General features: G+C 34.9%; 2 protein-coding genes, 1 long non-coding RNA gene and 2 other non-coding genes across 5 annotated transcripts; 3 read left to right on the forward strand and 2 right to left on the reverse strand.

Annotated features, from left to right (window-relative positions):
* The first annotated feature begins 1,058 nt into the window (after positions 1 to 1,058).
* On the forward strand, positions 1,059 to 3,379 carry LOC146904308 (uncharacterized). The gene is made up of 2 exons (XR_015019099.1): positions 1,059 to 1,310; positions 3,074 to 3,379. It is a non-coding gene; the product is annotated as an uncharacterized LOC146904308 (long non-coding RNA).
* Positions 3,380 to 3,679: 300 nt separating this feature from the next.
* Positions 3,680 to 3,796, forward strand: LOC146904309 (U5 spliceosomal RNA). Its single transcript, XR_015021028.1, has one exon. It is a non-coding gene; the product is annotated as a U5 spliceosomal RNA (small nuclear RNA).
* Positions 3,797 to 11,942: 8,146 nt separating this feature from the next.
* Positions 11,943 to 12,059, forward strand: LOC146904310 (U5 spliceosomal RNA). The gene has a single exon (XR_015021026.1). It is a non-coding gene; the product is annotated as a U5 spliceosomal RNA (small nuclear RNA).
* Positions 12,060 to 14,492: 2,433 nt separating this feature from the next.
* LOC146904311 (calmodulin-binding protein-like protein) lies at positions 14,493 to 16,813 on the reverse strand. Its single transcript, XM_085728191.1, has 2 exons — positions 16,169 to 16,813; positions 14,493 to 15,405 (listed from the first exon to the last, which is right to left on the reverse strand). The coding sequence occupies exons 1-2, from the start codon at positions 16,733 to 16,735 to the stop codon at positions 14,665 to 14,667; spliced, it is 1,308 nt and encodes a 435-aa protein (XP_085584317.1). The 5' UTR covers positions 16,736 to 16,813; the 3' UTR covers positions 14,493 to 14,664.
* Positions 16,814 to 19,089: 2,276 nt separating this feature from the next.
* Positions 19,090 to 22,100, reverse strand: UGD2 (UDP-glucose 6-dehydrogenase family protein). Its single transcript, XM_085728192.1, has 2 exons — positions 22,027 to 22,100; positions 19,090 to 20,816 (listed from the first exon to the last, which is right to left on the reverse strand). Exon 2 carries the CDS (start codon positions 20,796 to 20,798, stop codon positions 19,356 to 19,358), a length of 1,443 nt encoding a protein of 480 aa, XP_085584318.1. The 5' UTR covers positions 20,799 to 20,816; positions 22,027 to 22,100; the 3' UTR covers positions 19,090 to 19,355.
* Positions 22,101 to 23,183: the final 1,083 nt, after the last annotated feature.

Below are 23,183 nucleotides of genomic sequence, written 5' to 3' on the forward strand. Positions count from 1 at the left end.
TTATTATTTAACAAGAAGTGATAGCTGAAAGTAAGCGAATGCTATGGAGAGAAAAAGGTGTTGAAGTGAACAACAAAGTTTTACGAGGTGCACAAGTATATGTTAAAAGTATTCAAATGCAAGAGGTCTAAGTCGGAAGTTTAAGAGCATGTAAGTTACAAGATGGGTTGATGAATGTCAGAAGTAGCGGTGCATATAAATTTTACTTCTCCATGATAAGTTATATGAGTTACCATGAATTTGAATGCTAAGAGAATAGTTATGAGATCAGAAGATTTCTTAAGACTCTAAAAAGAGACAAGAGATTCGTAGAATTGTCAGGATAAGTAATGTCAGAATGAGGCACATGTCTCCAAGTACAATAAGTAAACTGATGTATGAATTATATGTTTACCCGATAAGATTATGTATGTATGAAAAGATGTTTTAAAGTTACAAGTAAACACTGCAGGGCAAACCTGGTTTCTGGTGGAATTCCAGTTAAAAGGCAAATCCTGAGTGTTCACGTTTATGATAAGATACCTTTATGACTGATTTATGTTAAGTGAGTAAGGTGCAAGTCTGAGACAAGGAGTTATGTGTAGCAAGGTAAGTTTCAAGTCATGATATACTAAGATAACTCTAAGTTGAGTGATATTAAGATCAAGAAGGTTATGTTCAGTTACATGTGGGTTAAGAACAAGAGGAGGACATGATGCGTTAAACCCTTTGGATATGTATGAATGGAAAGATGTTTGATTCAGACTATAGATGATAAGATTTTTGTCATGAGGATTGGTAATTGGTCTCTAAATTTCGAGCACGAAATTTCTTTAAGGGGGGTAGAGTGTAACATCCCGCTCGTCAGCTAATGGAAATTTTACCTGTTAAATGTATCAGATGACTCAGGTTCATGGAAAGTGAGTATGATGAAAATGTTAAGTATGAGGGAAGCTAATATTATGTAATATTAGTCAGGTACGGATGTATGTATCAGGCAAACACGTGCTAAGACGGAAGGGCATTTAAGTAATTGCGCGCAAGGGAGTATATAAGTGATTTTGGCACCAAAATCTCTCATTTCCACTTCTCTTTCTCTCTCTAGGTTAAGAGAAGAGAATTCTCTCCTCCTTCTCTCTTTAAGGCCGCCCCATCTCTCCCTCTCTGGACCATCAAAGCTTCCCAAAATCATGCAATTGGTGATCAAGCAAGGATCTTAGAAGCTTCATGAGAAAGAAACAACAAAGAGAAAGGATTGAACTTGGATTTTGGGCTAGGGTTTGAACTTGGGGAAAGCTTGGAGCTTGAGGAATCACAAGGAATATGTTAAGGTGAGTTCCATAGATAGATTACCATCCTTTGGGTTGTGTAATTTCATGTTTAAAGGATTGATTTATGTTTATGAGGGATTTAGAACCCTAATTGTACTTTTGATAAATTCTTGTCAATTGGATGTTAAAATTGCCATGAAACATGTTTATAAATGTATATGTATGTTGCTGGATGTTTTGGTGCATTACAGGGTCGAATTGGACGAGTTTTGGGTCGAAAATGTCGAAAACCCGCAGCCGAAATAACTGAAAACGCAGAATTCGCAGCGCTGCGCCTGAACAAGGGCGCTAGGCGCCCAAAGTCAGAGAGCCCAGCGCTAGGCACCCTCCCTCTGGCACCAGGCGCCCCAGACAGGACAACGTTCGCGTTGTTCTGCGCTCGGGTGCTTGGGGGCAGTCGCGTGGGGGTCCGTAGCGATCGTTTCGGTGTATTCTTGTACTGTTTTCATTTGTTTTTCTACTGGAACATATATGGTTTTATCGAATCTTAAGAACTTATAAACGGCTTGGAATTTGGGTTTTCGGCACATTCGGTCTTTGGAAATTATTAAAAAATCTGTACACATCATCCATTGATCTTTGAATCAAAATCATGGCAATCTTAACATGAATGGCAAGAGTGAATCAAAAGAGTTTAAGTCGATATTATTCGGGTAGTAAGCACTAAGAAAGGGAATAACTTAGAGCCTCGACATAGTAGTCGAGAACTAGCAAGCTTAGCAAGATTTCAAGGATGTCAAGATGCGAAGTATATTATGTTCGCATATGATCGAGAATGATAGGACAAGTATGTTGAGATGTGGATAGGATAGTTTATCTCTCCACTATGAATAAGATATTACAAGCATGAACAAGTGTGATATTACCATTAATCGGATCGATTAAGGTTCCGAGGTAAACACGTATGCATAATTAGGTTTAACCTATACGAACGACAAGACCACGATTAATATGTGTAGGTGACATGTCTCTTGCTATCCACATCAGGGGGATACAAGGGGTTCTCGTAACGAGAACGATTTAAGCCGTAAGGGACCCGCATGTCACTGAGTAAACAAGACGTAGGTGCTCGTGTCTCTTGTTATCCACGCCAGGGGGATACGGGAGGTTCTCGACCTAAGGGGAACGGTTTAAGCCGCAAGGGACCCGCACGACACCGAGGGAGTCCGATGTACGTACATCGGTCATGTATGGGATTGATCTCGGGGTTACTCCACTCGGGACTATCCGTAAAATGAATCAAGATAATAACTGATTGTTCAACGCTAACCTATGAATGAACTTAGATACATTTATGTTTAATATGATTATGATTATGATTATGGTTAAGCTCATGGACGAGCCCATGTATGATTATGTTTAAGAACAAGAACGAGAGCAAGTTATGGATAGAACAAGTAAAGAATATGAAACCGTGACGAACTTAGGTTCCCCTAATCGTCCGGGTTAGATTTATGTCATGATTATGTTAGTTTAGGCCTTGATACGTAGATCGTATACTTGGCTATGCGGTCTTAGATTTTCCCCCTCGACCGCCATGACATGTATAGGAAGTGAAGCCTATAACAAGTGAGGAAAGACTATGACGGCTCTAGTATGCACTCCCGTCTAAGTATGCAAGTCCCCACACACGTATAATCAACCGCCAGGTTGTAATGTAGACACGTGGTGACCGTAGGTTTCCCCTTGAGGTTGCCTATAGCCTAGGATTTAGGGGAACTCACTGAGACATTATGTCTCATCCCAATCCTTACTTGTTTCAGATAAGCAGGATGATTATGCAAGTTCGGAGCCGGATGGATATTACTTCAAGGGTTCGTTCGTACCGCTGCAGGACGTTATGGATATCAATGATGTATTTTTATGTATGGATGAATGTATTGTATTATTATTTATACGAACGGGACTTGATGTAAATATTATTCATTCGAAAAACTTTTCTTGTTGTATATCTTAATGTATCCAGTACTAATATTAACACACGTGCTAGACTTTCTAGATACGTCTGGTATGGGTGTTACAGTGATTGCTTCTCCTTTTAAAACTATATATAAAACTACTACTTCCAAGTCTCTTTGTTGAGTATCTTATCTTATTAGTCACTAATGTAGGCCACACTACCTATAGAAATGGTATGTATAAATCCATATATATAAAAATTTAGTAAAGAAATTTAAATGAATGAGAAAGTGAGTGGTAATTACTTATGCTTATAAGGCATGGTAAGAAAGAGTTGCCTGTGCTACTGTTGGAAGAGAAAAAAATGTCTAGAGAAATGAATGATATCAAGTCCCACATCGGCTAAATCATAAGAGAAACTAAGCTGCTCTCTTATAAAACAAAAGGACCTCTACTGCATGCAACCACTGAGCTGTGTGGTGATGATATAGCAAACTATTCTTTTGCCTTTTACTAAAGAATACCGTGTCAGTGTCACAATTAGCGGCATATGCTAGTTTTTGGAAGGGTTTTGTTTCTTGAGGGCTGGCTCTGCAATATTAGTTCAGGGTTTTTTTTTAATGAGGTTCTAAGTTATTTTTACAAATAAATGACTTGCCATGGACATTTATTTCTTCATTCTGCTGTTTCAGTATTGATAGTATGTTGTATCATTTTGTTATTTCATTGATTGTTATCATATACCATTTTTCATGTTTACTTAACTATCTATGCGTGTTTTTATTCATTATCATTGTGCACAAGCAGTTTGATAAAATGAAGTGTTGCATTTGGGAAAATATTATCGGTGTTGACATGTTTGTATCCATGTCTTTGTCGCTTCATAGCTATTAGTCCTAGTTTATTAAGGGCTGTTTTACACAAACTTGTCGTGGGAAAATGCGTATTTATGTTAATTGTTTGTTAGTATTCTTGTGTTATTTTGATCTTTGACCATTATAGCCTCATGATTTGTCTTAGTTTGACATCTTTCATTATCTATTTGTTCATTAATCTCTGCTCAGACATTTTATCTCTATAACTTGATTGAAAACTATATAAAACACAGAAGAGATTAAAAACATATTAAGTGGTGCTGGTTGTCTGGTCTGCTAAACTACCAGAGAAGACCTTCCATATGCAGAAACTGACACAGATACAAACTTTGAATATGCCACCAAATAAATCAGACAGTTTTGAACAACACCACCCAACAACGCAATGAAGCCATCAAGCAAACTTCTACAATATTGATCACCAAAACCCTTTGATGACAAGTCAAGTTTCCGCCAAATTTTATCCACCAGATTTTCCAAGACTAGCAAAATCGTTGCCATACCTATATCTTACCCCAAATAGGTGAGTGAATATGGGAATATTTAGCGGCATACGCTAGTTTTTGAAAGGGCCCTCTTTGTTGAGGGCTCTGCAATATTAGTTCAATTTTTATTATATGATATGATATAAGCACTTATATTATTCCAAACAGGCCCATTTTCATAATCTTATTTTATGATAATAATAGCTTATACAGAGTTCACAGAAATTTCTCCTTGTTTCCTGTTCTTTTGTTGAAACAACTTATGCACAAACGCTTATACAATAAACACTTACTAAGTTGTTTACTCGGTTGTTCCATTAATTAAGGTTAGATACATTTTATAGTTAAGTTCACTTTAAAAGAGTCTTATCCATTTATGATGAGTCCGATTATCATGCTTATAGGACTGAACCTTGGAAATTATTGAAAAGCTCTTGTGTATAATGCAAGTTATTGAAAAGTAGATGCATACCCAATTGTATAATTTCATATTGCTTCCATTCTAATGAGTGCAAGAGATTCAGAAAGGCCCAAAGGTATTTGGAGGAAACAATGTGAGCAAGATACTCGTTGAAGTGTAGAAAAGCACGGGGAAGACACAGGGATTTTTCGTGCTTATGAGGAAAACGTAAAGCGTGGAGGCCCAGTTTATGGAAGCATTGGTGCCGTGGCTCTGTTGCAAAGGAAAACTGTGGAACTTTAACACGAACAGGCCGTTGCTAAGTATCATCTTACTCGTTTTCATGTCGTTGTTGTTATTACAAGCACCACAAGTGACTATTTGAAGTAACATGGGAAAAGAAGTGACAATAAACATGGTGTTAGAGAGATGGTACTATGGTAGAAGGACATCTTAAACTCGTTTTAAGCTTTAGCCTCAAGTTATAGCAGAGATGACCCTATTGTCAATGCAGAGAGGCTCATGATTTCTTTAATACAAAATTATTATACGTTTTAGTAATTAAATGTCACCAAGTGATGTAGAACCATTATTAAGTTTGAGAATGGCTTATAATATGAAACTAGTAAACAACAATTTAAGTGGAACATTGGAATGCCGATCTCTATCCTTAATATATATCAAGGATTACTTACACTTACACATGTATAGAAAGCAAGCAGACAACAAGCTGCACCGCTAGACCTTTTTGGACACACAACCAAATACCAATTAGACACACATTCCAATCAAATTCTCCTAGAATACAATCAAACATTACAAATCAAAGGGTAAACAAAGCCTTACACATGAACATAATTGATAGACGTTTGGCAAGTGCACCAAATACTATCGAAGTAGTAAAATTATCGATCCCACGAGGACTGTTTTTAACTTCAATAATTCAATTGCGTTATAGAAATAGGATGTATAAAATTTATTTTGTTTTGCCACTAGGCAGTAGATTTGGTTTGATTTTAATTAAATCAAGAAACAGAAAATAAATATTTGTTAAGAAAATATGAGAGAAAGATGAGATCAGATCCGTCGAATCCTCTAAGTTCCCCTAATTGGTCTACTGCACCTATTTGTTATGAATCCTCTTCTAATTTACGATGATTAACAAAATAGCCCTAATCAATCCCTTGAGTTAGGACCCTCTTCTTAAACTACAGCCCCTAATTCCTTAGGTGGTCTAATAATTCTTGAAGGTTTTACCGAACGTTAACCTATTATCACTAACAAACGATTATCTATTCCTAGACTAACCCTGTTTATTAGAACAATTCAATTAGGTCTAAGTTGAAAGCCATGGTCAGTGGTCATTCATTCTCACGAAATCAAGTTATATGTGATCAAGATATAAAAAGCATTAAGAACAATTGAATTGAATAAACTAGAATTGAATTCATAAACAAAATAGAGTTTCACAGCAACATGTGTCAATTAGGGTTACAAAGATTCATCTCGGATCTAATCTCTAAGAGATTTAGCTACTCATAATCGAGTTTACAAATAGCATATAATCAATGAAATAATTAAAACATACATGAATTGGTAAAAGGTTGAAGAAATCGCCCTTCTAGCCGTCTCCGATGTCTCAAAATCGCACTTTGCTCTCCAAAATCGTAACCCCTGTTCTTCAGATTGAGTGCAGTATTTATAGAAGTCATGGGTCTGACCCATCAAAATCGCGCCGCGCCATGTATATAGGCGTGCCGCGATTTCCCTCAAACAGGGAGGATGTAATTTTGCTTCAAAAATCGCAGCACGGCTTGAAATTGGCGTGGCACGATTTTCTTCGAACAGACTTCAATATTTAAGCTTTTTGCACTCCAGAACAGTATAAATTGCATGAGAACTCTATCAAAATGTCACAATAAGTCCTAAAAATTACGTAATGACAGCATGTCATCAATAATCTAATGACATTTCACGTCAAAATTTTCACACCTTTACTCTTCAAATCAGTTCTGCTTTCCATTTTAAGTGGCAATGGAGCAGAGAACAGAATCTTCTCTTGGTGTGCTTGAAACTGCGCTTTCACTAAATCTCCCTCATCGCTACTACGTGTTTGATCCTCCACCTGCACTTCTTCGAGTGTAGAAAGAAATAGTTCTACATCACTAAAGTGATTCGAGCGTAGAAAGAAGGGGAAGGAGTCAAGTGATTGGGTGTCTAGCTGTCTATGTTCTGACATATCATTAACCTTTAATTTCTGCCCTCGCCTCTTATATTGTTCTCTAATAAGAGGTCAAACATATAAATCCTTAAGTAGCTGCAAGCCAGTGGATATTTTCTCTTTCAGCAAGCTGGCCGCAAACAACATGTACAGCAGCTTCTGCTCAAAATAAACAGAATTTGAGTGAGAGGAGAAGAACAATATGGAAAGCAATGAGTGGTTGAAAGAGGTACTTCATATACATGAATCCCACATCGAAGGTTCAATGAAGCATCACAACACATGGTGCATATAAAAAAAGCTACGAGCATTTCTTAGATCATATTACCAATCTTTGCTTTTCGTTGAAAAAATGGGATGGGATTTTTAGTATATAATAATTTTATTTAACTTTTTTTTCTTTGAACATTGGATTCTTTTTTTCAATTTTGGATTAAATTTCATTATGATAATCCTAAATTGGAAAAAAGCGTCTGAAGTTTAAGAAAAAATTAACCAAAATCTAATAAAATTTAATTCTCAAGTAAAGCAAAATGGCATATATTGAATAGTGTCAAACAATTAAAAAATTATTTCTTTAACAATTTTTTAGTTTTTTTTAGAACTTCATTTTCACCAATTCTAACTTAGCTATAAAATTTAAAAATTAATTTTTTTTAGTAAGTTTTTAGTTTTTTTAGAGTGCACCAATTCTAACTTAGATGTAATTATGTTTTGAAATTAAATGATTATGTTTGTTAACTTGCACCCACCCATTTATATTTTGGAATAAACAATTATGAACATGAAACAAGTCGGTGGAAGAGATTTTTATGTCCAAACGAAAATGTGCACGAGATTTATATACACCAGTGGCAAGAAATGTATGAACATGAAACAAGTCGGTGGAAGAGATTTTTATGTCCAAACGAAAATGTGCACGAGATTTATATACACCAGTGGCAAGAATTTTTTATGTCCAAATGAAAATGTGCACCATTGCTAACTAATATATTCCCACAAGAAAAAATACATGGGCCAAATCCATAGGTTTGTGATCTTCATCAAAACTCAAAAGGCTATTATTTTTTTTCACCCTATGCGTAGTTCTTTTTTTCTTCTAAAAAAAATATATTTTGTTCGGATTATAGAATATGAAAGTACACTTTGTTCCCATTTCTTCTTTGTTTCTTTTAAGTTGTTTCAATACACCAAAAATCACACATTATTTGAGATTCAAGAATAATAATTTTTTTTTTGGAAGAACCAAAATATATTGATAGTGATGAGAGGAGGTGATACCTATAGCTTCTTTAGTATAGCAAGTTCAACTACCACACTACATGTACTTCAAATTATAATCGTTAAAACTTCTTATAATCGTTTTCTTTCGTTGTGTTTAGAACTGAGTTAATAACCTTATCATATGTACCTATGTTCTAACTAGTAACGAAGACTAATTATCATGGTTCACAATTTGTTTATCTTCTCTATAACCTGATCATACACAAAAGTTTGCACTAGAGTGATTGAAAATAGATTGAGTGGGGCTGATTTTCTGGTCTGCTAAACCTTGAAAAGTTTAAGCAAACATCTTTAAATGATTAGAATTGGATCCATTTTTATAGGACAGAACTTGTTATGAGAAGAAAGGCACACATAGTTTGAAAAGGACAGAGATACTTAATATACTTTCTGGAGAATTCTAATTAGGAATTCTAATTAAGTACCAATATGTACCATACTTTCTGTTTGAAGCGAGGAATTCATTGGACGAACAATCATTTTGATCTCTAAAAGCTTAGCTCGTCACATCATTGGTCCGATGTTGGAGATGCCCAAGATCCAATCAGTTGTGTAACCAATTTTAGACTTAATAAATATTCATTATCTTGTTTACTGTTTAGTGAAATAGTTAATTTGATAACGTCATTGATTAAAACTATAGACTTGTTATCATGATAGAGATTATGATAATGAGAAACAAGTCTTTTATTATTTTTAATCTAAATTGTTCTTGATCGTATGATTATTATGAGTAGGACATCAATAATTCGGATAGATCAATATATATGTGATAGTCTTTATTGGATAAAGATTAATAAGTCTCATTTATTAAATTACATATATAGATGATACATGTAGTGATGTGTTCATTGAACTGACTCGACTGAGAATTTCTAATGGTCGATATTACCTTAAAATGTCAATAGAAAAATTCTCAAGAAAGAATATAATGATTTTCTTTGACCTGAGATTGTCATGGTAATTAACATGTTATTTATTGTATTTTGATTCTGAACACCCAATACCTTAGGGTGCTAGTTGAAAGGATATTGGATACGATTAAATACTTGTATAATTAATGACTAATCAAGATGGGATCCGTCAACTCTTAGTAATGAGTTTGAACTCTATGATAAAAAATTAAAACCCTGGCCAAGGAAATTGAATTAAAGAAGAAATGAGTTTCTTAAGTCATATATGTTAACTTATTAGAGTTTGACAATTATACCATGCTCTAGAGTTAGCAAGAGTTGTAACGACGGAAGAAAAATATTATATTATTCTAACTGGTTCTTGAAGGTAAAGTAATACTTCATACTATCTGGACGTCAAGGAGTGTTACTAGACGCTTACCTTGATTAGTATATTAATTTGATTAATCTATTACCAGTTTAGTATTGAACCTAAAGAGTCACACACAAACGAGTGTTCTAGTTCTTGCTAAGAATTATTTTATTATTTGATGATTAAATTGAAGAATTTAATTAATCAAAATATAAATTTTCCAAGTGGAATATTATTGTATTTTTTGTTAGTACAAAGAATACAAATAATATATATATATATATATATATATATATATATATATATATATATAATGTGAGCATATTATAATTATTTATTTTTGAAATAAATAAAAATTAAATTAGATAAGTTGTACGTTGAAGATTCTTAATTGATTCATATAGTCAATTGTGTACATATATGGAAATATAGCAATGGTCAATGGTTGATCATTTAGAAAGAAAAAGAAAAACGTACAACATTATATATATACAATTATATATAGTTATGTGGAATCATATTGGTCAATGATCATCTTAGTAGAAAATATGTTTTTCAAATAAATTAGCATTAACATGTGTTAATTGCTTTTATAATGATTGACCATATGAAATAAAAGGTCATTAATCAAGGAGCTGTGTGATGATGACATCGAGATCATACAATCTTACATCAAGTTCCTAACCAAATATCACAAAGTCTGACTGAAGTCCCATATCGGCTAGCACATGAGTTAAACCAAGCTGCTCACATATAAAAGAAAGCACCTCTACTGCTAATAATCAACGAGCTGTGTGATGATGACATTGCTAATAATCACAGACTCGTGTGATGATGATAAAGTGATCTACTCTTACGCCTTTTACTAAAAGAGTATATTGCGAATATCATTGTCACACGGCTTTGCCATTTACTAAAGAATACTGTGTCGGCGTTGTAATTAGCGGCATATGCTAGTTTTTGGAAGAGTCCTCTTTGTTGAGGGCTCTTCAATATTAGTTCAATTTTTATTTTTTTATATGATAAGCACGTATGCTATAAGGTAAGATATATTAGTCCAAATAGGCCCATTTTCATAATCTTATTGTATGATAATAATAGCTTATACATAGTTCACACAAAGTTTCCCTTGTTTCATGTTCTTTTCTTGAAACAACTTATGCACAAACGCTTATACAATAAACACTTACGAAGTAGTTTGTTTAGTCAGTTGTACCATCAATTAAGGTTAGATACATTTTATAATTAAGCTCACTTTAAAAGAGTCTTATCCATTTATGACGAGTCCGACATAGTTGTTATTTGTGTCTGGAAATGAGTTAATAACCACCACAACCCCATTTTTCTGATACAATAAGCATGGGAAAAGAAGTGACTATTTGAAGTAACACACTCAAATCCACGACAATGAAGGAGATCCCTGTGCGGCGGTGACGGTGTTAGAAAGATGGTAGGAGGTTGACGGCACAGATATTAAAGTATTAAAAATAGAGTACTGCGGGACTTGATCGACGGAGCAGAAACGCCAAAAGGCATACCTTTCCCGCGGGGAAGGTAGACGGTCCATTTTCGACAATGAAGATTACCCTATTGTCAATGCAGACAGGCTCATGATTTCTTTAATACAAGATTATCATATGTTTTATTAATTAAATGTCACCAAGTGATGTAGAACTATTACTAAGTTTGAGAATGGCTGATAATATGAAACAAGTAAACAACAATTTAAGTGGAACATTACAAATCCATTTACAGAACCAAATACCAATTAGACACAGAGTCCAACGAAATTCTCCTAGAATACAATCAAACATTAGAAATCAAATGTAAACAAACAAGGCCTTACATGATAATGTTATGACATTTTCACACTTTTACTCTTCAAATCAGCTCTGCTTTCCATCTTAAGTGACAATTGAGCTGAGAGCAGAAGCTTCTCATGATGTACCTGAAACTGCTCTTTCACTCAATCTCTTTAACCACTGCTACGCGTTGATCCTCCACTGTCCTCCACCTGCACTTCTTCGAGTGTAGAAAGAAATAGTTCTACATCACTAAAGTGATTCGAGGGTACAAAGAAAGGGAAGCAATTGGGTGTCTAACTGTCTATCTTCTGACTACAGTCCCACATCGGCTAGCGCACAAGTGAAACTAAGCTGCTCACACATAAAAAGAAGGGACCTCTATAGTTTATAATCACGGAGCTGTGTGATGATGACATAGCAAACTATTCTTTCGCCTTTTACTAAAGAATACCGTGTCAGCGTCACAATTAGCGGCATACGCTAGTTTTTGGAAGGGTCCTCTTTATTGAGGACTCTGCAATATTAGTTCAATTTTTATTTTTATTTTTCCAACTAAATTTTTCAAGGTGTGTGTGCTCCTTCAACTTTTGAATGATCTGTTAGTTTAATATGTTACTTTTCCTTTGATCTCAAGACCTCCAAATCGACATATTAATTGGTATTACTTTGTATGTTTTGTCTGTTTACTTTGTCGATGTACCTTGAATCTCGATTTGCAAATAGACTTTTTGGTATATAGTCAGTCTGCTGGGAGGGATGACATTGCAATTGTTTGTAAAAAAATAGATTTATCTTATGACATAAATACTTATGCCAGTGGTTTGGAACAGAGTGAAAATAGTCTATGACATACTCAAAAGCTGGCAACTTATTTTCATAAGCTTATAAAGAGTTTTTTGGTAAAAAAAAAAGTTTGTAGAGTCAGAGTTTTCCCTTGTTCCCTGCTGTTATTTAGTAAGAGCATTTTACAGTCAAGCTCTAATGCCCTCCAAATCGAGTGTAGATACATTTTAAACTTAAGCATTTTATAGTTAAGCTCAATTTAAAAGAGCCTTATCTATTTCTGATCATTCTGAGTTCTGACATAGTTGGCGAAACTTCTTATAATTATTTTTTGGCCAAATACCTCCTCGGGTCCTTTAAGTTTCATGTTTGTTTCAGATAGATCCTTTAAGTTTCTATGGTTTCATATAGGTCAAGTTTCGAGTTTGTTTCGGATAGATCCTTTAAGTTTCTATGGTTTCATATAGGTCCTTTAAGTTTCGAGTTTGTTTCGGATAGGTCCTTTAAGTTTCTAAGGTTTCCGATAGGTCCTTTAAGTTTTGAGTTTGTTTCAGATAGATATTTTCTATCAACCTCTGTTAAGCCAAAGTTGATCTGTCCGTTAAGCCAAAGTTGATCTGGTTGGGGAAAAAATTGATGCCAAGTGTCAGAGAGAACCACCTCACCCACTTAACAGACATATCAGCTTTGGCTTAACGGACAGAACAACTTTGGCTTAACGGAGGTTGCAGAAAGGACCTATCCAAAACAAACTCGAAACTTAAAAAGACCTATCTGAAATCTTAGAGACTTCAAGGACCTATCTGAAACAAACGTGAAACTTAAAGAACCCAGTGAGGTATTTGGCCTTTTTTTTTCCTACCCTGTGTTTGGAACTGAGTTAATAACCTTATCATATATAACAATGCCCTAACAAGTAACAACAGACTAGTTATCATGGTGCACAATTTGTTTGTCATCTCTATAACTTGACCATACACACATTTTTGCACAAAAGAGATTGAAACAGATTAAGTGGAGCTTGCTTTCCCTATAACTTGATCTGCTAAACCTTAGAACGTGTAATGAAGCATTTTATAATGATTAGAATTAGAGCCATTTGCATAGGACAGAACTCCTTATGAGAAAGGAAAAAAAAAAAAAAAAACACCTAAAATTTTATAGACAGTATGCCAAGTTTCATACTCTCACTTGTAAAATGCTCGGCCTCCACTTTTCAAACCGACGTAGAACTTTTAACTCACATTTGCTATACACTTGTGTAACAGCCCAGGCGGGTCCCGGCTAGGCACTGTACCCCCGGCACTGTTACTCACAAGCTTAATCACCACCCCCCCCCCCCCCTATAGTGGTGTTTTTGCCTCCCGTGGGAATCGAACCTAGTACCTGGGGTTAAGTACTAGTTCAATGCATTCCCACTACCAATTGAGCTATTAGCTCAATTGGTAGTGGGAATGCATTGAACTAGTACTTAACCCCAGGTACTAGGTTCGATTCCCACGGGAGGCAAAAACACCACTATAGGGGAGGTGGTGATTAAGCTTGTGAGTAACAGTGCCGGGGGGTACAGTGCCTAGCCGGGACCCGCCTGGGCTGTTACAACTTGAGTAACTAATATTAACCAATTAAAAGATCTTTTTTTGTCGAGAAGAACCTATTAAAAGATTAGTAAGCCTATTCCAAAGTTGTGATTATATGTAATAATTCATTACTACTAACATTTAAAAAACAAATTAAATTAACTAGATGATTGTTGAGAAGGGATGAAACTCTTAGACTGAAACTAATAAACAACAATTGAAGAGGAACATAACAAATCCATTTATAGAACCAAATGCCAATTAGACACACAGATGAGATCTACCAGTTACCAAACAATCCAAGTCCAATCAAATTCTCCTAGAATACAATCAAACATTACAAATCAAAGGGTACAGTGCCTAGCCGGGACCCGCCTGGGCTGTTACAACTTGAGTAACTAATATTAACCAATTAAAAGATCTTTTTTTGTCGAGAAGAACCTATTAAAAGATTAGTAAGCCTATTCCAAAGTTGTGATTATATGTAATAATTCATTACTACTAACATTTAAAAAACAAATTAAATTAACTAGATGATTGTTGAGAAGGGATGAAACTCTTAGACTGAAACTAATAAACAACAATTGAAGAGGAACATAACAAATCCATTTATAGAACCAAATGCCAATTAGACACACAGATGAGATCTACCAGTTACCAAACAATCCAAGTCCAATCAAATTCTCCTAGAATACAATCAAACATTACAAATCAAAGGGTAAACAAAGCCTTACATGAACATAATGTAATGACATTTCACGTCAAAATTTTCACACCTTTACTCTTCAAATCAGTTCTGCTTTCCATTTTAAGTGGCAATGGAGCAGAGAACAGAATCTTCTCTTGGTGTGCTTGAAACTGCTCTTTCACTATATCTCCTTCATCGCTACTACGCATTGATCCTCCACTGTCCTCCACCAGCACTTCCTCGTCATCTTCAGCACCCTGAGAAGAGTCTACAACATCTACAACTGCAAACTTTCTATTTTCCGAAACCCCGCCTTGGTCATCATTCGAGGAACTTCCATCCGATTCACAAGTTCTTGTGCTATAAACCTCACAAACATTACCATTCTCAGCAAATCTCACACTCTTCTTCACTCTGGGTTGAATTACTTGCCTTTGAACAAAGACACCATTTTTGTTGCCATCCCTTCTACCAATCAAAACATCAGTTACTCCATCGTCATCATAATCATCATCATGATCATGAATGCTCTCCTCATTCTCTAAACCTTCCTCATCATCTCCATAAACCTTACACAATTTGCTAATCTTCTCAACCCTTCCCCTCAAATTCTTCAACAGCTTCTTCTTCTCATCATCATCACCTTCTGGTTTTCTTGGTCTCTGAACTTTCTGACCAGACCTCGAACTCTTTACTGCTTTAACATAATGCATACGCTTTTTCGCAGCAACCTCTTCAATTGAGTCCAAAAACTGAACCAAATCTCTACTAATCGACCTTTTCCCATCTAGAATCATTGTATCACAGTCCTAAAGCCAAATTTCAAAACTTTCTCTTCATGACATAAATAATAGAGGAAATTCCTCAAAAAATAAAATACAAAATAAAATAGAACAAATTATCTATGGATTCAATCTATATACACCAGCATTGTAAAACTTCTTTACACATGCATTCAATCAAATCACTCAATGATGCCACTTTTTAGGTTAGTTACTAAAATATCTCTACATATATCTATTTGTCAAGATTTGATAGGATGCATGTGTAAACATATTTTACACTCTCTGTGCATACAAATCAATCTCATTATCTATTAACTGACCTTTTGCAATGAATTTAGTTTGTATACAACAATAGTGTAAAACATTTTTACACATACGTAATCAAATCACTCAATGATACCACTTATTAAAGTTAGTTCTAAAGTACCACTAGAAATATCTATTTGACATGATAGGATGCACTGGTAAAAAAGTTTTACACCATCAATGCATAGAAATTAATCTCTTTTGAAATCCATAATCATTGTATCACAACCCTAAAGCTAAATTTCAAATTTTCATTATCATTGCATAAATAAAAAGAGGAAATTCCCCAACAAAAAAAAAAATCAAAATAAAATAGAATCAGTTCCCATTCACAATCATTGTAATTTGTATGACAACCCTAAAACCAAATTTCAAATTTTTTATTTTCAGGGTACAATTAAAATATGAAATTACCTCAAAAAAAAAAAAAAGCACAAATTAAACAAACATAAATGAAAAATACCCCAAAGATTGGATTTACCTGAATTGAATCAAGTTTGATGAGCAAGTTAACAGCTTTGAGAGAAAGAGCTGGAAAATCGAAATGGGTATGCGTAGAAAACGAAGATCTAATAGCAATAAAAGAGGATTTGATAGATGCAAGTTGTTTAAGGTTCCTTAGTGTTCTTGATCTACGAACGAGGAAAGAACGGAAATGGGTTTGTATAACACGTGCTGCAGAATGACGGAGAGATTGAGATTGATGGGTTTGATGTTGATTGAGAGAAGATTCAAGGGTTTCAATGCGGTGAAGGAGAGAAGAGAGTGTAGATTGGTGATTTTGATGATGAAGGGTTTGTGATTTGGGGTGGTGTACGAGGTGGTCGTGTACGAGGTTGTGGTGTACGAGGTGGTTGAGTTGTGGAGAAAGGAGGATGGAGGAAATGGTTTGTACGAGGTGGTCGTGTTGTGGAGAAAGATGGGGTGGTTGTGGTGTGGGGGTGTAGCATGGGTAAGAGGGGGTGCAGTAGCAATGGGTTGGAGGAGGTGGTGGTGGTGGAGATTGGTGGTGGCTGTGATGGTGGTTGTAGTGGTGGTGAGAGGCCATTCAGCTGAGTGTGAGTGTTACTCCCTCAAGGGACTATTGTTTTTCTGTTTGTGTTGTGTTGTGTTGTGTTGTGCGTATGAGAGAGAGAGGGTTTTTGAGTGAGGAGTTTAAGGAGATGATACTTGGTCAATACAAAGAATGTTAGGACAAGGACTCTTTCAATTAATTGTACTTTTAATAAATTCTTCAATAATTTTTTTTTTTTGACAAATAAATTCTTCAATAATGTTTTGTTAAATTTTACACCCTCTTAATAATCCTTCAATAATTTTACACCCTTTCCAATAATTTTACACCCTCTTTCAATTAGAATTTTTTAACATGTAATGAATTAAATATAATTTTTTTAAAACGCCAAAAATTCAAGATAAAACTAACGAAAATTTGGACCTAAAAATAAAATTTTGAGCTAACTTATTGCGGCGGAACGTTTTAAACAAGTATGTAAAAAATCATTAAAAAATTTAAAATTTTAAGCATAATTAAACAAATTTTAATTTAACAGGGACTAAAAACACTAACGAAAATTTTTGTAGGGACTAAAAAGTGTGATTTATTTTTATACGGACTAAAAACAAAACTGCATATATTTATAGGGACCAAAAACTTAATTAACGCTATAAAAAATAAATGTATAGTCAAAACTCTTGATAGGATTTAATCTTAAGAAAATTAAGAGGAATCAAATCACCTTAAAAGGTGAGTGCCCAAAATTCTTGAGGACAAGAAACTTATATGAACCTAAGTTTCTAATTTGGAACATAGGAATCAAATTGTTTCATGAGGAGCACACATAAAACAATTCATTCAAGAGAAAGAAAAGAGGCATGATAGTCGATCCAACGACGTATATTCTAATGGCTGAGATCATGAAAAGGGAAAAGTAATACATGTCATTCCTTAAGGTCAGCCAAAGGGAAGGGCATAAGTTCCTCCAAAGATAGAACATAACACGCAGTTGTGGAAATGGATGGTAGAGATGGCCATTGGTATGGATCTTTTCACAGTTGTGGAAATGACCATGGTATCATTCTCTAAACCCAGAGTTTAAAACAACTGGGAAAGGGAAGAAAGTGATATGACCGGTTTGGCAGCCTAAATCCAGATTTGTGGAATCCATATCCAGATTTATAAACCACTTCAACCGTTAATTTTACTGAACACTACAAATTCAACCAGCTAGCTTATTCGTTATCAGCTGTAAACTAGCTTATCAAATATCCGTTATTTTTTACCAAACATAGCATTTGGGTCGTTGGATCTACATTGATTATGGGCCATTGAAGAGAAGATGAAGTTTACTTTTTTTGTTACTAGGTGTTGAAAATGGAGAATAGTAAATTGGCTAGATATTTGGATAAAAAGAGTTTTGTGTGGTTTTGGTGATATTGATAATACTAAATCGGTTACTGCTGCTTGGAAAATTGTTTGTACTCCTATTGATGAAGGTGGCTTGAGTCTTAGACCTTTGAAGCTTATTAAAAAATTTGTAATGTTAAGATTATGTTGGATTTTTATTTCCTCTGACTTTGATTGGGATCAACTTGTGATAACTAGATGTTTTAGGAATGGTCATCTTATTCGTATCATACATCATCCTCTCTTTGGAGAGGTATGAAACATCATATTGCAGTTGTGACGGATCATAGTTACTGTCTTATTGGAGATAGTTCTCAGGTTAACTTTTGGACTGATAAATAGCTTTCATGACTTGTTCATAGGTGATATTCTTCATATCTCTCCTAATACTCATTCATTTGTGATGTATATCTTGGTCTGATTGAGATATCTTGCCTATCAATCTCTCTCCTGATAGACTCATTTGGTCTAGAACCAGTGATGGGGATCTAACCTTCAGAGATGCTTTTTACCACTTCACCTCTACTACTCAAACAATTTCATGGGGAAAATTAATTTGGAAATCTTTCATTCCTCCTTTCAAGTATTCTTGCTTTGGAGATTTCGTCATAATAAGTTTCCAATGGATGAGAATTTACAAACCAGGGGGTTTCTATATGGTATCAAGGTGCATTTTATGTGGTCTAGGAATAGAAAATTATCCTCATTTGTTTCTTCAGACTGTTCATTCTTCTTCCACTATCCAATAATAATACAATAATATTAATTTCTGAAATATGATATTACATGTCAAGCTCTTTATGGTTAATAGGAAATAATAAGCTTAGGGAAAATCTTGTTTTAATTAGGAATTTGTGACCTCATTTGAAACTATAGAACAATAGAATTCCCTCTCTAAGATTATTAGGAATGACATTTCACATATTTCCTTTCAAGTGAATACTAAATTACTAGGCCAAAATATTTTTCACAATATTTCAAAACTTGCACCAATCTGATAATAAGAGCAGATTATTTAATGAAACAAAAGTACATTCATAACAGCCATATAGAAATGGATGGGAGTACAAAAACAGAGTAATTAAAACATAAAGCTTCCAACATTCCCATGATGTATACTCATTTATATCAACTACTATGGGAAAATGAAAAAGTCAAAAGAAAGTGTAACAAAACAAAAATCTTACAAAAATATTAAAGAATCAAACTCAGTGTCTCAGTACTTGACTTTTCATTGTTGAATCAAATGATCAAATATATTTTATGCCACAGCTGGCATATCCTTGAGCCATGCATCCAATGGTTTTCCAATTGAGTAAACAATGAAACCAATCTCACGTAACTTCTCAGCATCGACAACGTTCCTTCCATCAAAAACAAATGCTGGTTTTTGCATGTTCTCATAAATCCTCTGATAATCAAGTGTCTTGAACTCATCCCATTCAGTCAGAATGCAGATACCATGTGCATCTTTTGTTGCTTCATATGCATCCCAAACCACACTCACTTTCTTCACAGTTGTTGGACTCATTGGCTGCAAGTGGATTGGATGGTCCCAATCAAACTTGTTCATGGATAGATCCCTCTGGATTTGGTCCTCAGTAACTTGTGGGTCGAATATGCTTATGTTGGCTTTATCGCCGAGTAGCCCTTGGCACACATCAATGGCGGGAGTCTCCCTAGTGTCACCAGTATCTTTCTTGAATGCGAATCCGAGAATAGCGATCTTTTTGTTTGAAACTGTGTTGAACATAGATGCAACGACACGGTTCACAAAACGGCTCTTCTGATAATCATTAATCTTGATCACTTGTTTCCAGTACTCTGCAACCTCAGGAAGGCCGTTGCACTCGCAGATGTAGACAAGGTTCAAGATATCCTTCTGGAAGCAAGATCCACCAAAACCGACACTAGCGTTAAGGAACTTGGGTCCAATCCTTGAGTCAGTGCCGACAGCATAGGCCACTTGTTGAATGTTTGCACCGGTTGCCTCGCAAAGTGCTGACATTGCATTAACAGACGAAATCCTCTGAGCCAAAAAGGCGTTAGCAGCAAGCTTAGATAGCTCAGCAGACCAAAGATTTGTGGTTAGTATCTGCTCCTCGGGAACCCAGTGAGCATAAACACTCTTCAATGTTTGAACAGCTTTTAGACCTTCAGGGGTTTCCCTGCCTCCAATAAGAACACGGTCCGGATTAAAAAGATCTCTGATTGCAGTTCCCTCAGCAAGGAATTCCGGGTTTGATAGAATCTGGAATTTGATTCCCTTGCTATTGTGAGTCAAAATTTTCTCAATTGCCTCAGCAGTTTTGACAGGGACAGTTGATTTCTCAACAACGATTTTGTCAGACTTTGAGACATCGGCTATCATACGAGCTGCGCTCTCCCAATAAGTCAAATCTGCAGCCTTGCCGGCACCGAGACCCTGAGTTTTAGTCGGGGTGTTAACAGAGACAAACACTATGTCAGCCTCAAAGACATGCTTTTCAACATCTGTGCTGAAGAAGAGGTTCTTGCCACGGCATTGCTTAACAACATCGTCAAGGCCAGGTTCATAGATTGGAAGCTGGTCACTGTTCCAGGCTGCAATGCGGGGTTTAGATATGTCGACAACAGCCACTTCAATGGATGGACACTTAAGTGCAATGACTGCCATTGTTGGACCACCGACATATCCAGCACCAATGCAGCAAATCTTCACCATTTTGCTTTTCTAATTAACCTATCCAAATCAAGATTCAAACAGATCAGTAATAACAAAAACAGAAAAAAGAAGCCCTGTTGACATTGACATCCTCTAATGACAATTCACATGTATTCTATCAATTAGCACAAACACTACATAATATAGCCATGATCACGATTTCCAGCTATTAATCTATTATCATCTTGGAGAAATAATACATCCAGAATAGGCCAAAAAAAGTTTACATAATGAAGGTCCAATTCAATCTCAATGAGTCCAAATTGTAGATCAAAATCATTTTGATACATCATAACATGCATCGGCCTATTGTCAACCGTAATTTGAAAATCTTAAAAGTTTGACTTTCTTGGCCATCTAAACTACATTTTTTTTTAAAATAAAACAAAACATGTATCCACAACGAGATTCATGAATATGCATCGTTAGTGCAAAATAGTTTTTTTTTTTTTTTGACAAAAGTGCAAAATAGTTTTACACTGACATCCAATGAGAATTCATGATCTTGCCACGTAAACTCAATTTGACTCTGATTGGACGTGAATGTAAAACTAGTTTACACTAATGGTGCATATCTCATTCTCTCATTCAGAATTAGAATCGACACCTTGTTGAATTCTCTTGCATGAAAAAATATATATGAAACCAGATCATGAATCAATCTAAGATCTATACCATGAAACTAACATGTATGGCACATGAAACCATTAAACAGATTCCAAAAATACAGATCTAACACAAACACATGCATAGGTATATGATTTCATAAAAAAAATTCAGTATGACTATAAGTTGACCATTGATACCAATCTCACAAAATCAGATCTATCACCAAGTGAAGAACAATGAACTAAATGCATGTGATTTCAAAATCTCAATGCAAAAATGTAACTAATTCCATTAGATCCATTACAAATTCAATTCAGATCAAGTTCATAACCAAAACCCATCAACAAAATCCAACAAAAACATCAAATCAAGCTCAAATTCAATCAACAAAACTGAAAATTGCAACAGATCCATCTCCAAACCCATCAATCAAAATTCATATATAACAAAAACAAAACCGACCCATCACGCAAAAACACATGTAAACACTGAAATCAAGCTAAATTTGCAAACTTGAAATCCAAAATGCATGATTCAACTATAATTGACACATACAAAATGAATCTTTAAATAGAGAAAAAACTGAAGAAAAATGGAATTGCAGTGTGAAATTTTTTACCTTGAGAGATGAGTGATGAAACCCTTTTGACTTGAGGGAGAAGAGAATGAAGAGAGAAAGGTTTTGTGTGATTTGGAAGAAGAGAAGAACGTGAGAATGGTTATATATACGCAACGAAAATTTAGCTATGAAACTTGTTATTACCAAAATGTACTCGTTTGGTGTAATTGTCCAAAGATATTTATTTTCTAAAAAAAACGTTGAACCAAAAAAATAGAAAAAAATTGAGGATCTAGGAAGAAAAAAAATTGTTTTAAATTGGAAGATATTTTAAATAGTTCTCATAAAAACCATTCTCCATTTTTTTTGACAAAACGATTTTTTACAAAAAAAAAAATTGTTTATGGTTAATAAATACCGGACTAAGTGAGAAATTTCTAAAAATTAATATTTAAACTATTATGAATAAGTGAAAAATCCGGGGTTCAAACATCACCCTGTCATATAAAATACAATGTTTCTACAAATCAAGTTAAGTTTGAAGGAACTTTATTCACGCTTTTCTTTTCTTTTTATCAGATATCCTCATAGTTAGAAGTGAGACAATTTAGGTAGACGGTGGAATAGATACCCTACCTAGGTCGGAAAATGAGTTTGGTTTCTCTAATTTGTTGGCTTTATCTTAAATGTGATTCTCGTGTCGTTGTTATAGATTATAATTCAACACTAGTGGTTTTACGCCATCGTTGTTGTCATAGCTAGTTCATTCTCTAAGTTTGATTTCAGACTGTTACGCATGAAAGGGCTTATGCCGCTTGTTATTATCATGGCGAGAAGTTGATGGTAGATGAATCAGATTTCGTGTTAGCACTCGGTTCATTTGCCAACTTTTGAACCTTGGTTGGTGGTCGCAGACGGTCACTCTTCATCTTTTCTAGCAACCTGATTTCTCACTCTTACACGACTTCATTGGATCGGTTCGTAATGAGTTCTTGTTAGGTAGGATTTATTAGGTTTGGTTCTACTTGTGTTGTTCTGTCAATTATCACCCTACATTACCTGTTTGGATGAACCTACATTTTTGTATAGACTTTTTGGGTCAGGTCTTATTTCCCAGTCTCTCTATTTCTTTGTTTTTATAATTTAATCCACTTTTCCCTTAAAAAATAATTGGTAAAAAAAACACCCTAAATTATTTATGTTCCCCGAAATAAATA

Source organism: Medicago sativa, chromosome 7, assembly GCF_051527215.1.
Source record: "Medicago sativa cultivar Bolivia chromosome 7, Bolivia_mono, whole genome shotgun sequence".
In the NCBI taxonomy this organism is placed as follows: Eukaryota; Viridiplantae; Streptophyta; class Magnoliopsida; order Fabales; family Fabaceae; genus Medicago; species Medicago sativa.

Coding starts and splice junctions, on each gene's coding strand:
- UGD2 (XM_085728192.1), bottom strand. CDS start 20,798: ATGGTGAAGATTTGCTGCATTGGTGCTGGATATGTCGGTGGTCCAACA.
- LOC146904311 (XM_085728191.1), bottom strand. CDS start 16,735: ATGGCCTCTCACCACCACTACAACCACCATCACAGCCACCACCAATCT. Junction 15,406..16,168: donor TCAAACTTGATTCAATTCAG/GTAAATCCAATC, acceptor ATTTGGCTTTAG/GACTGTGATACAATGATTCT.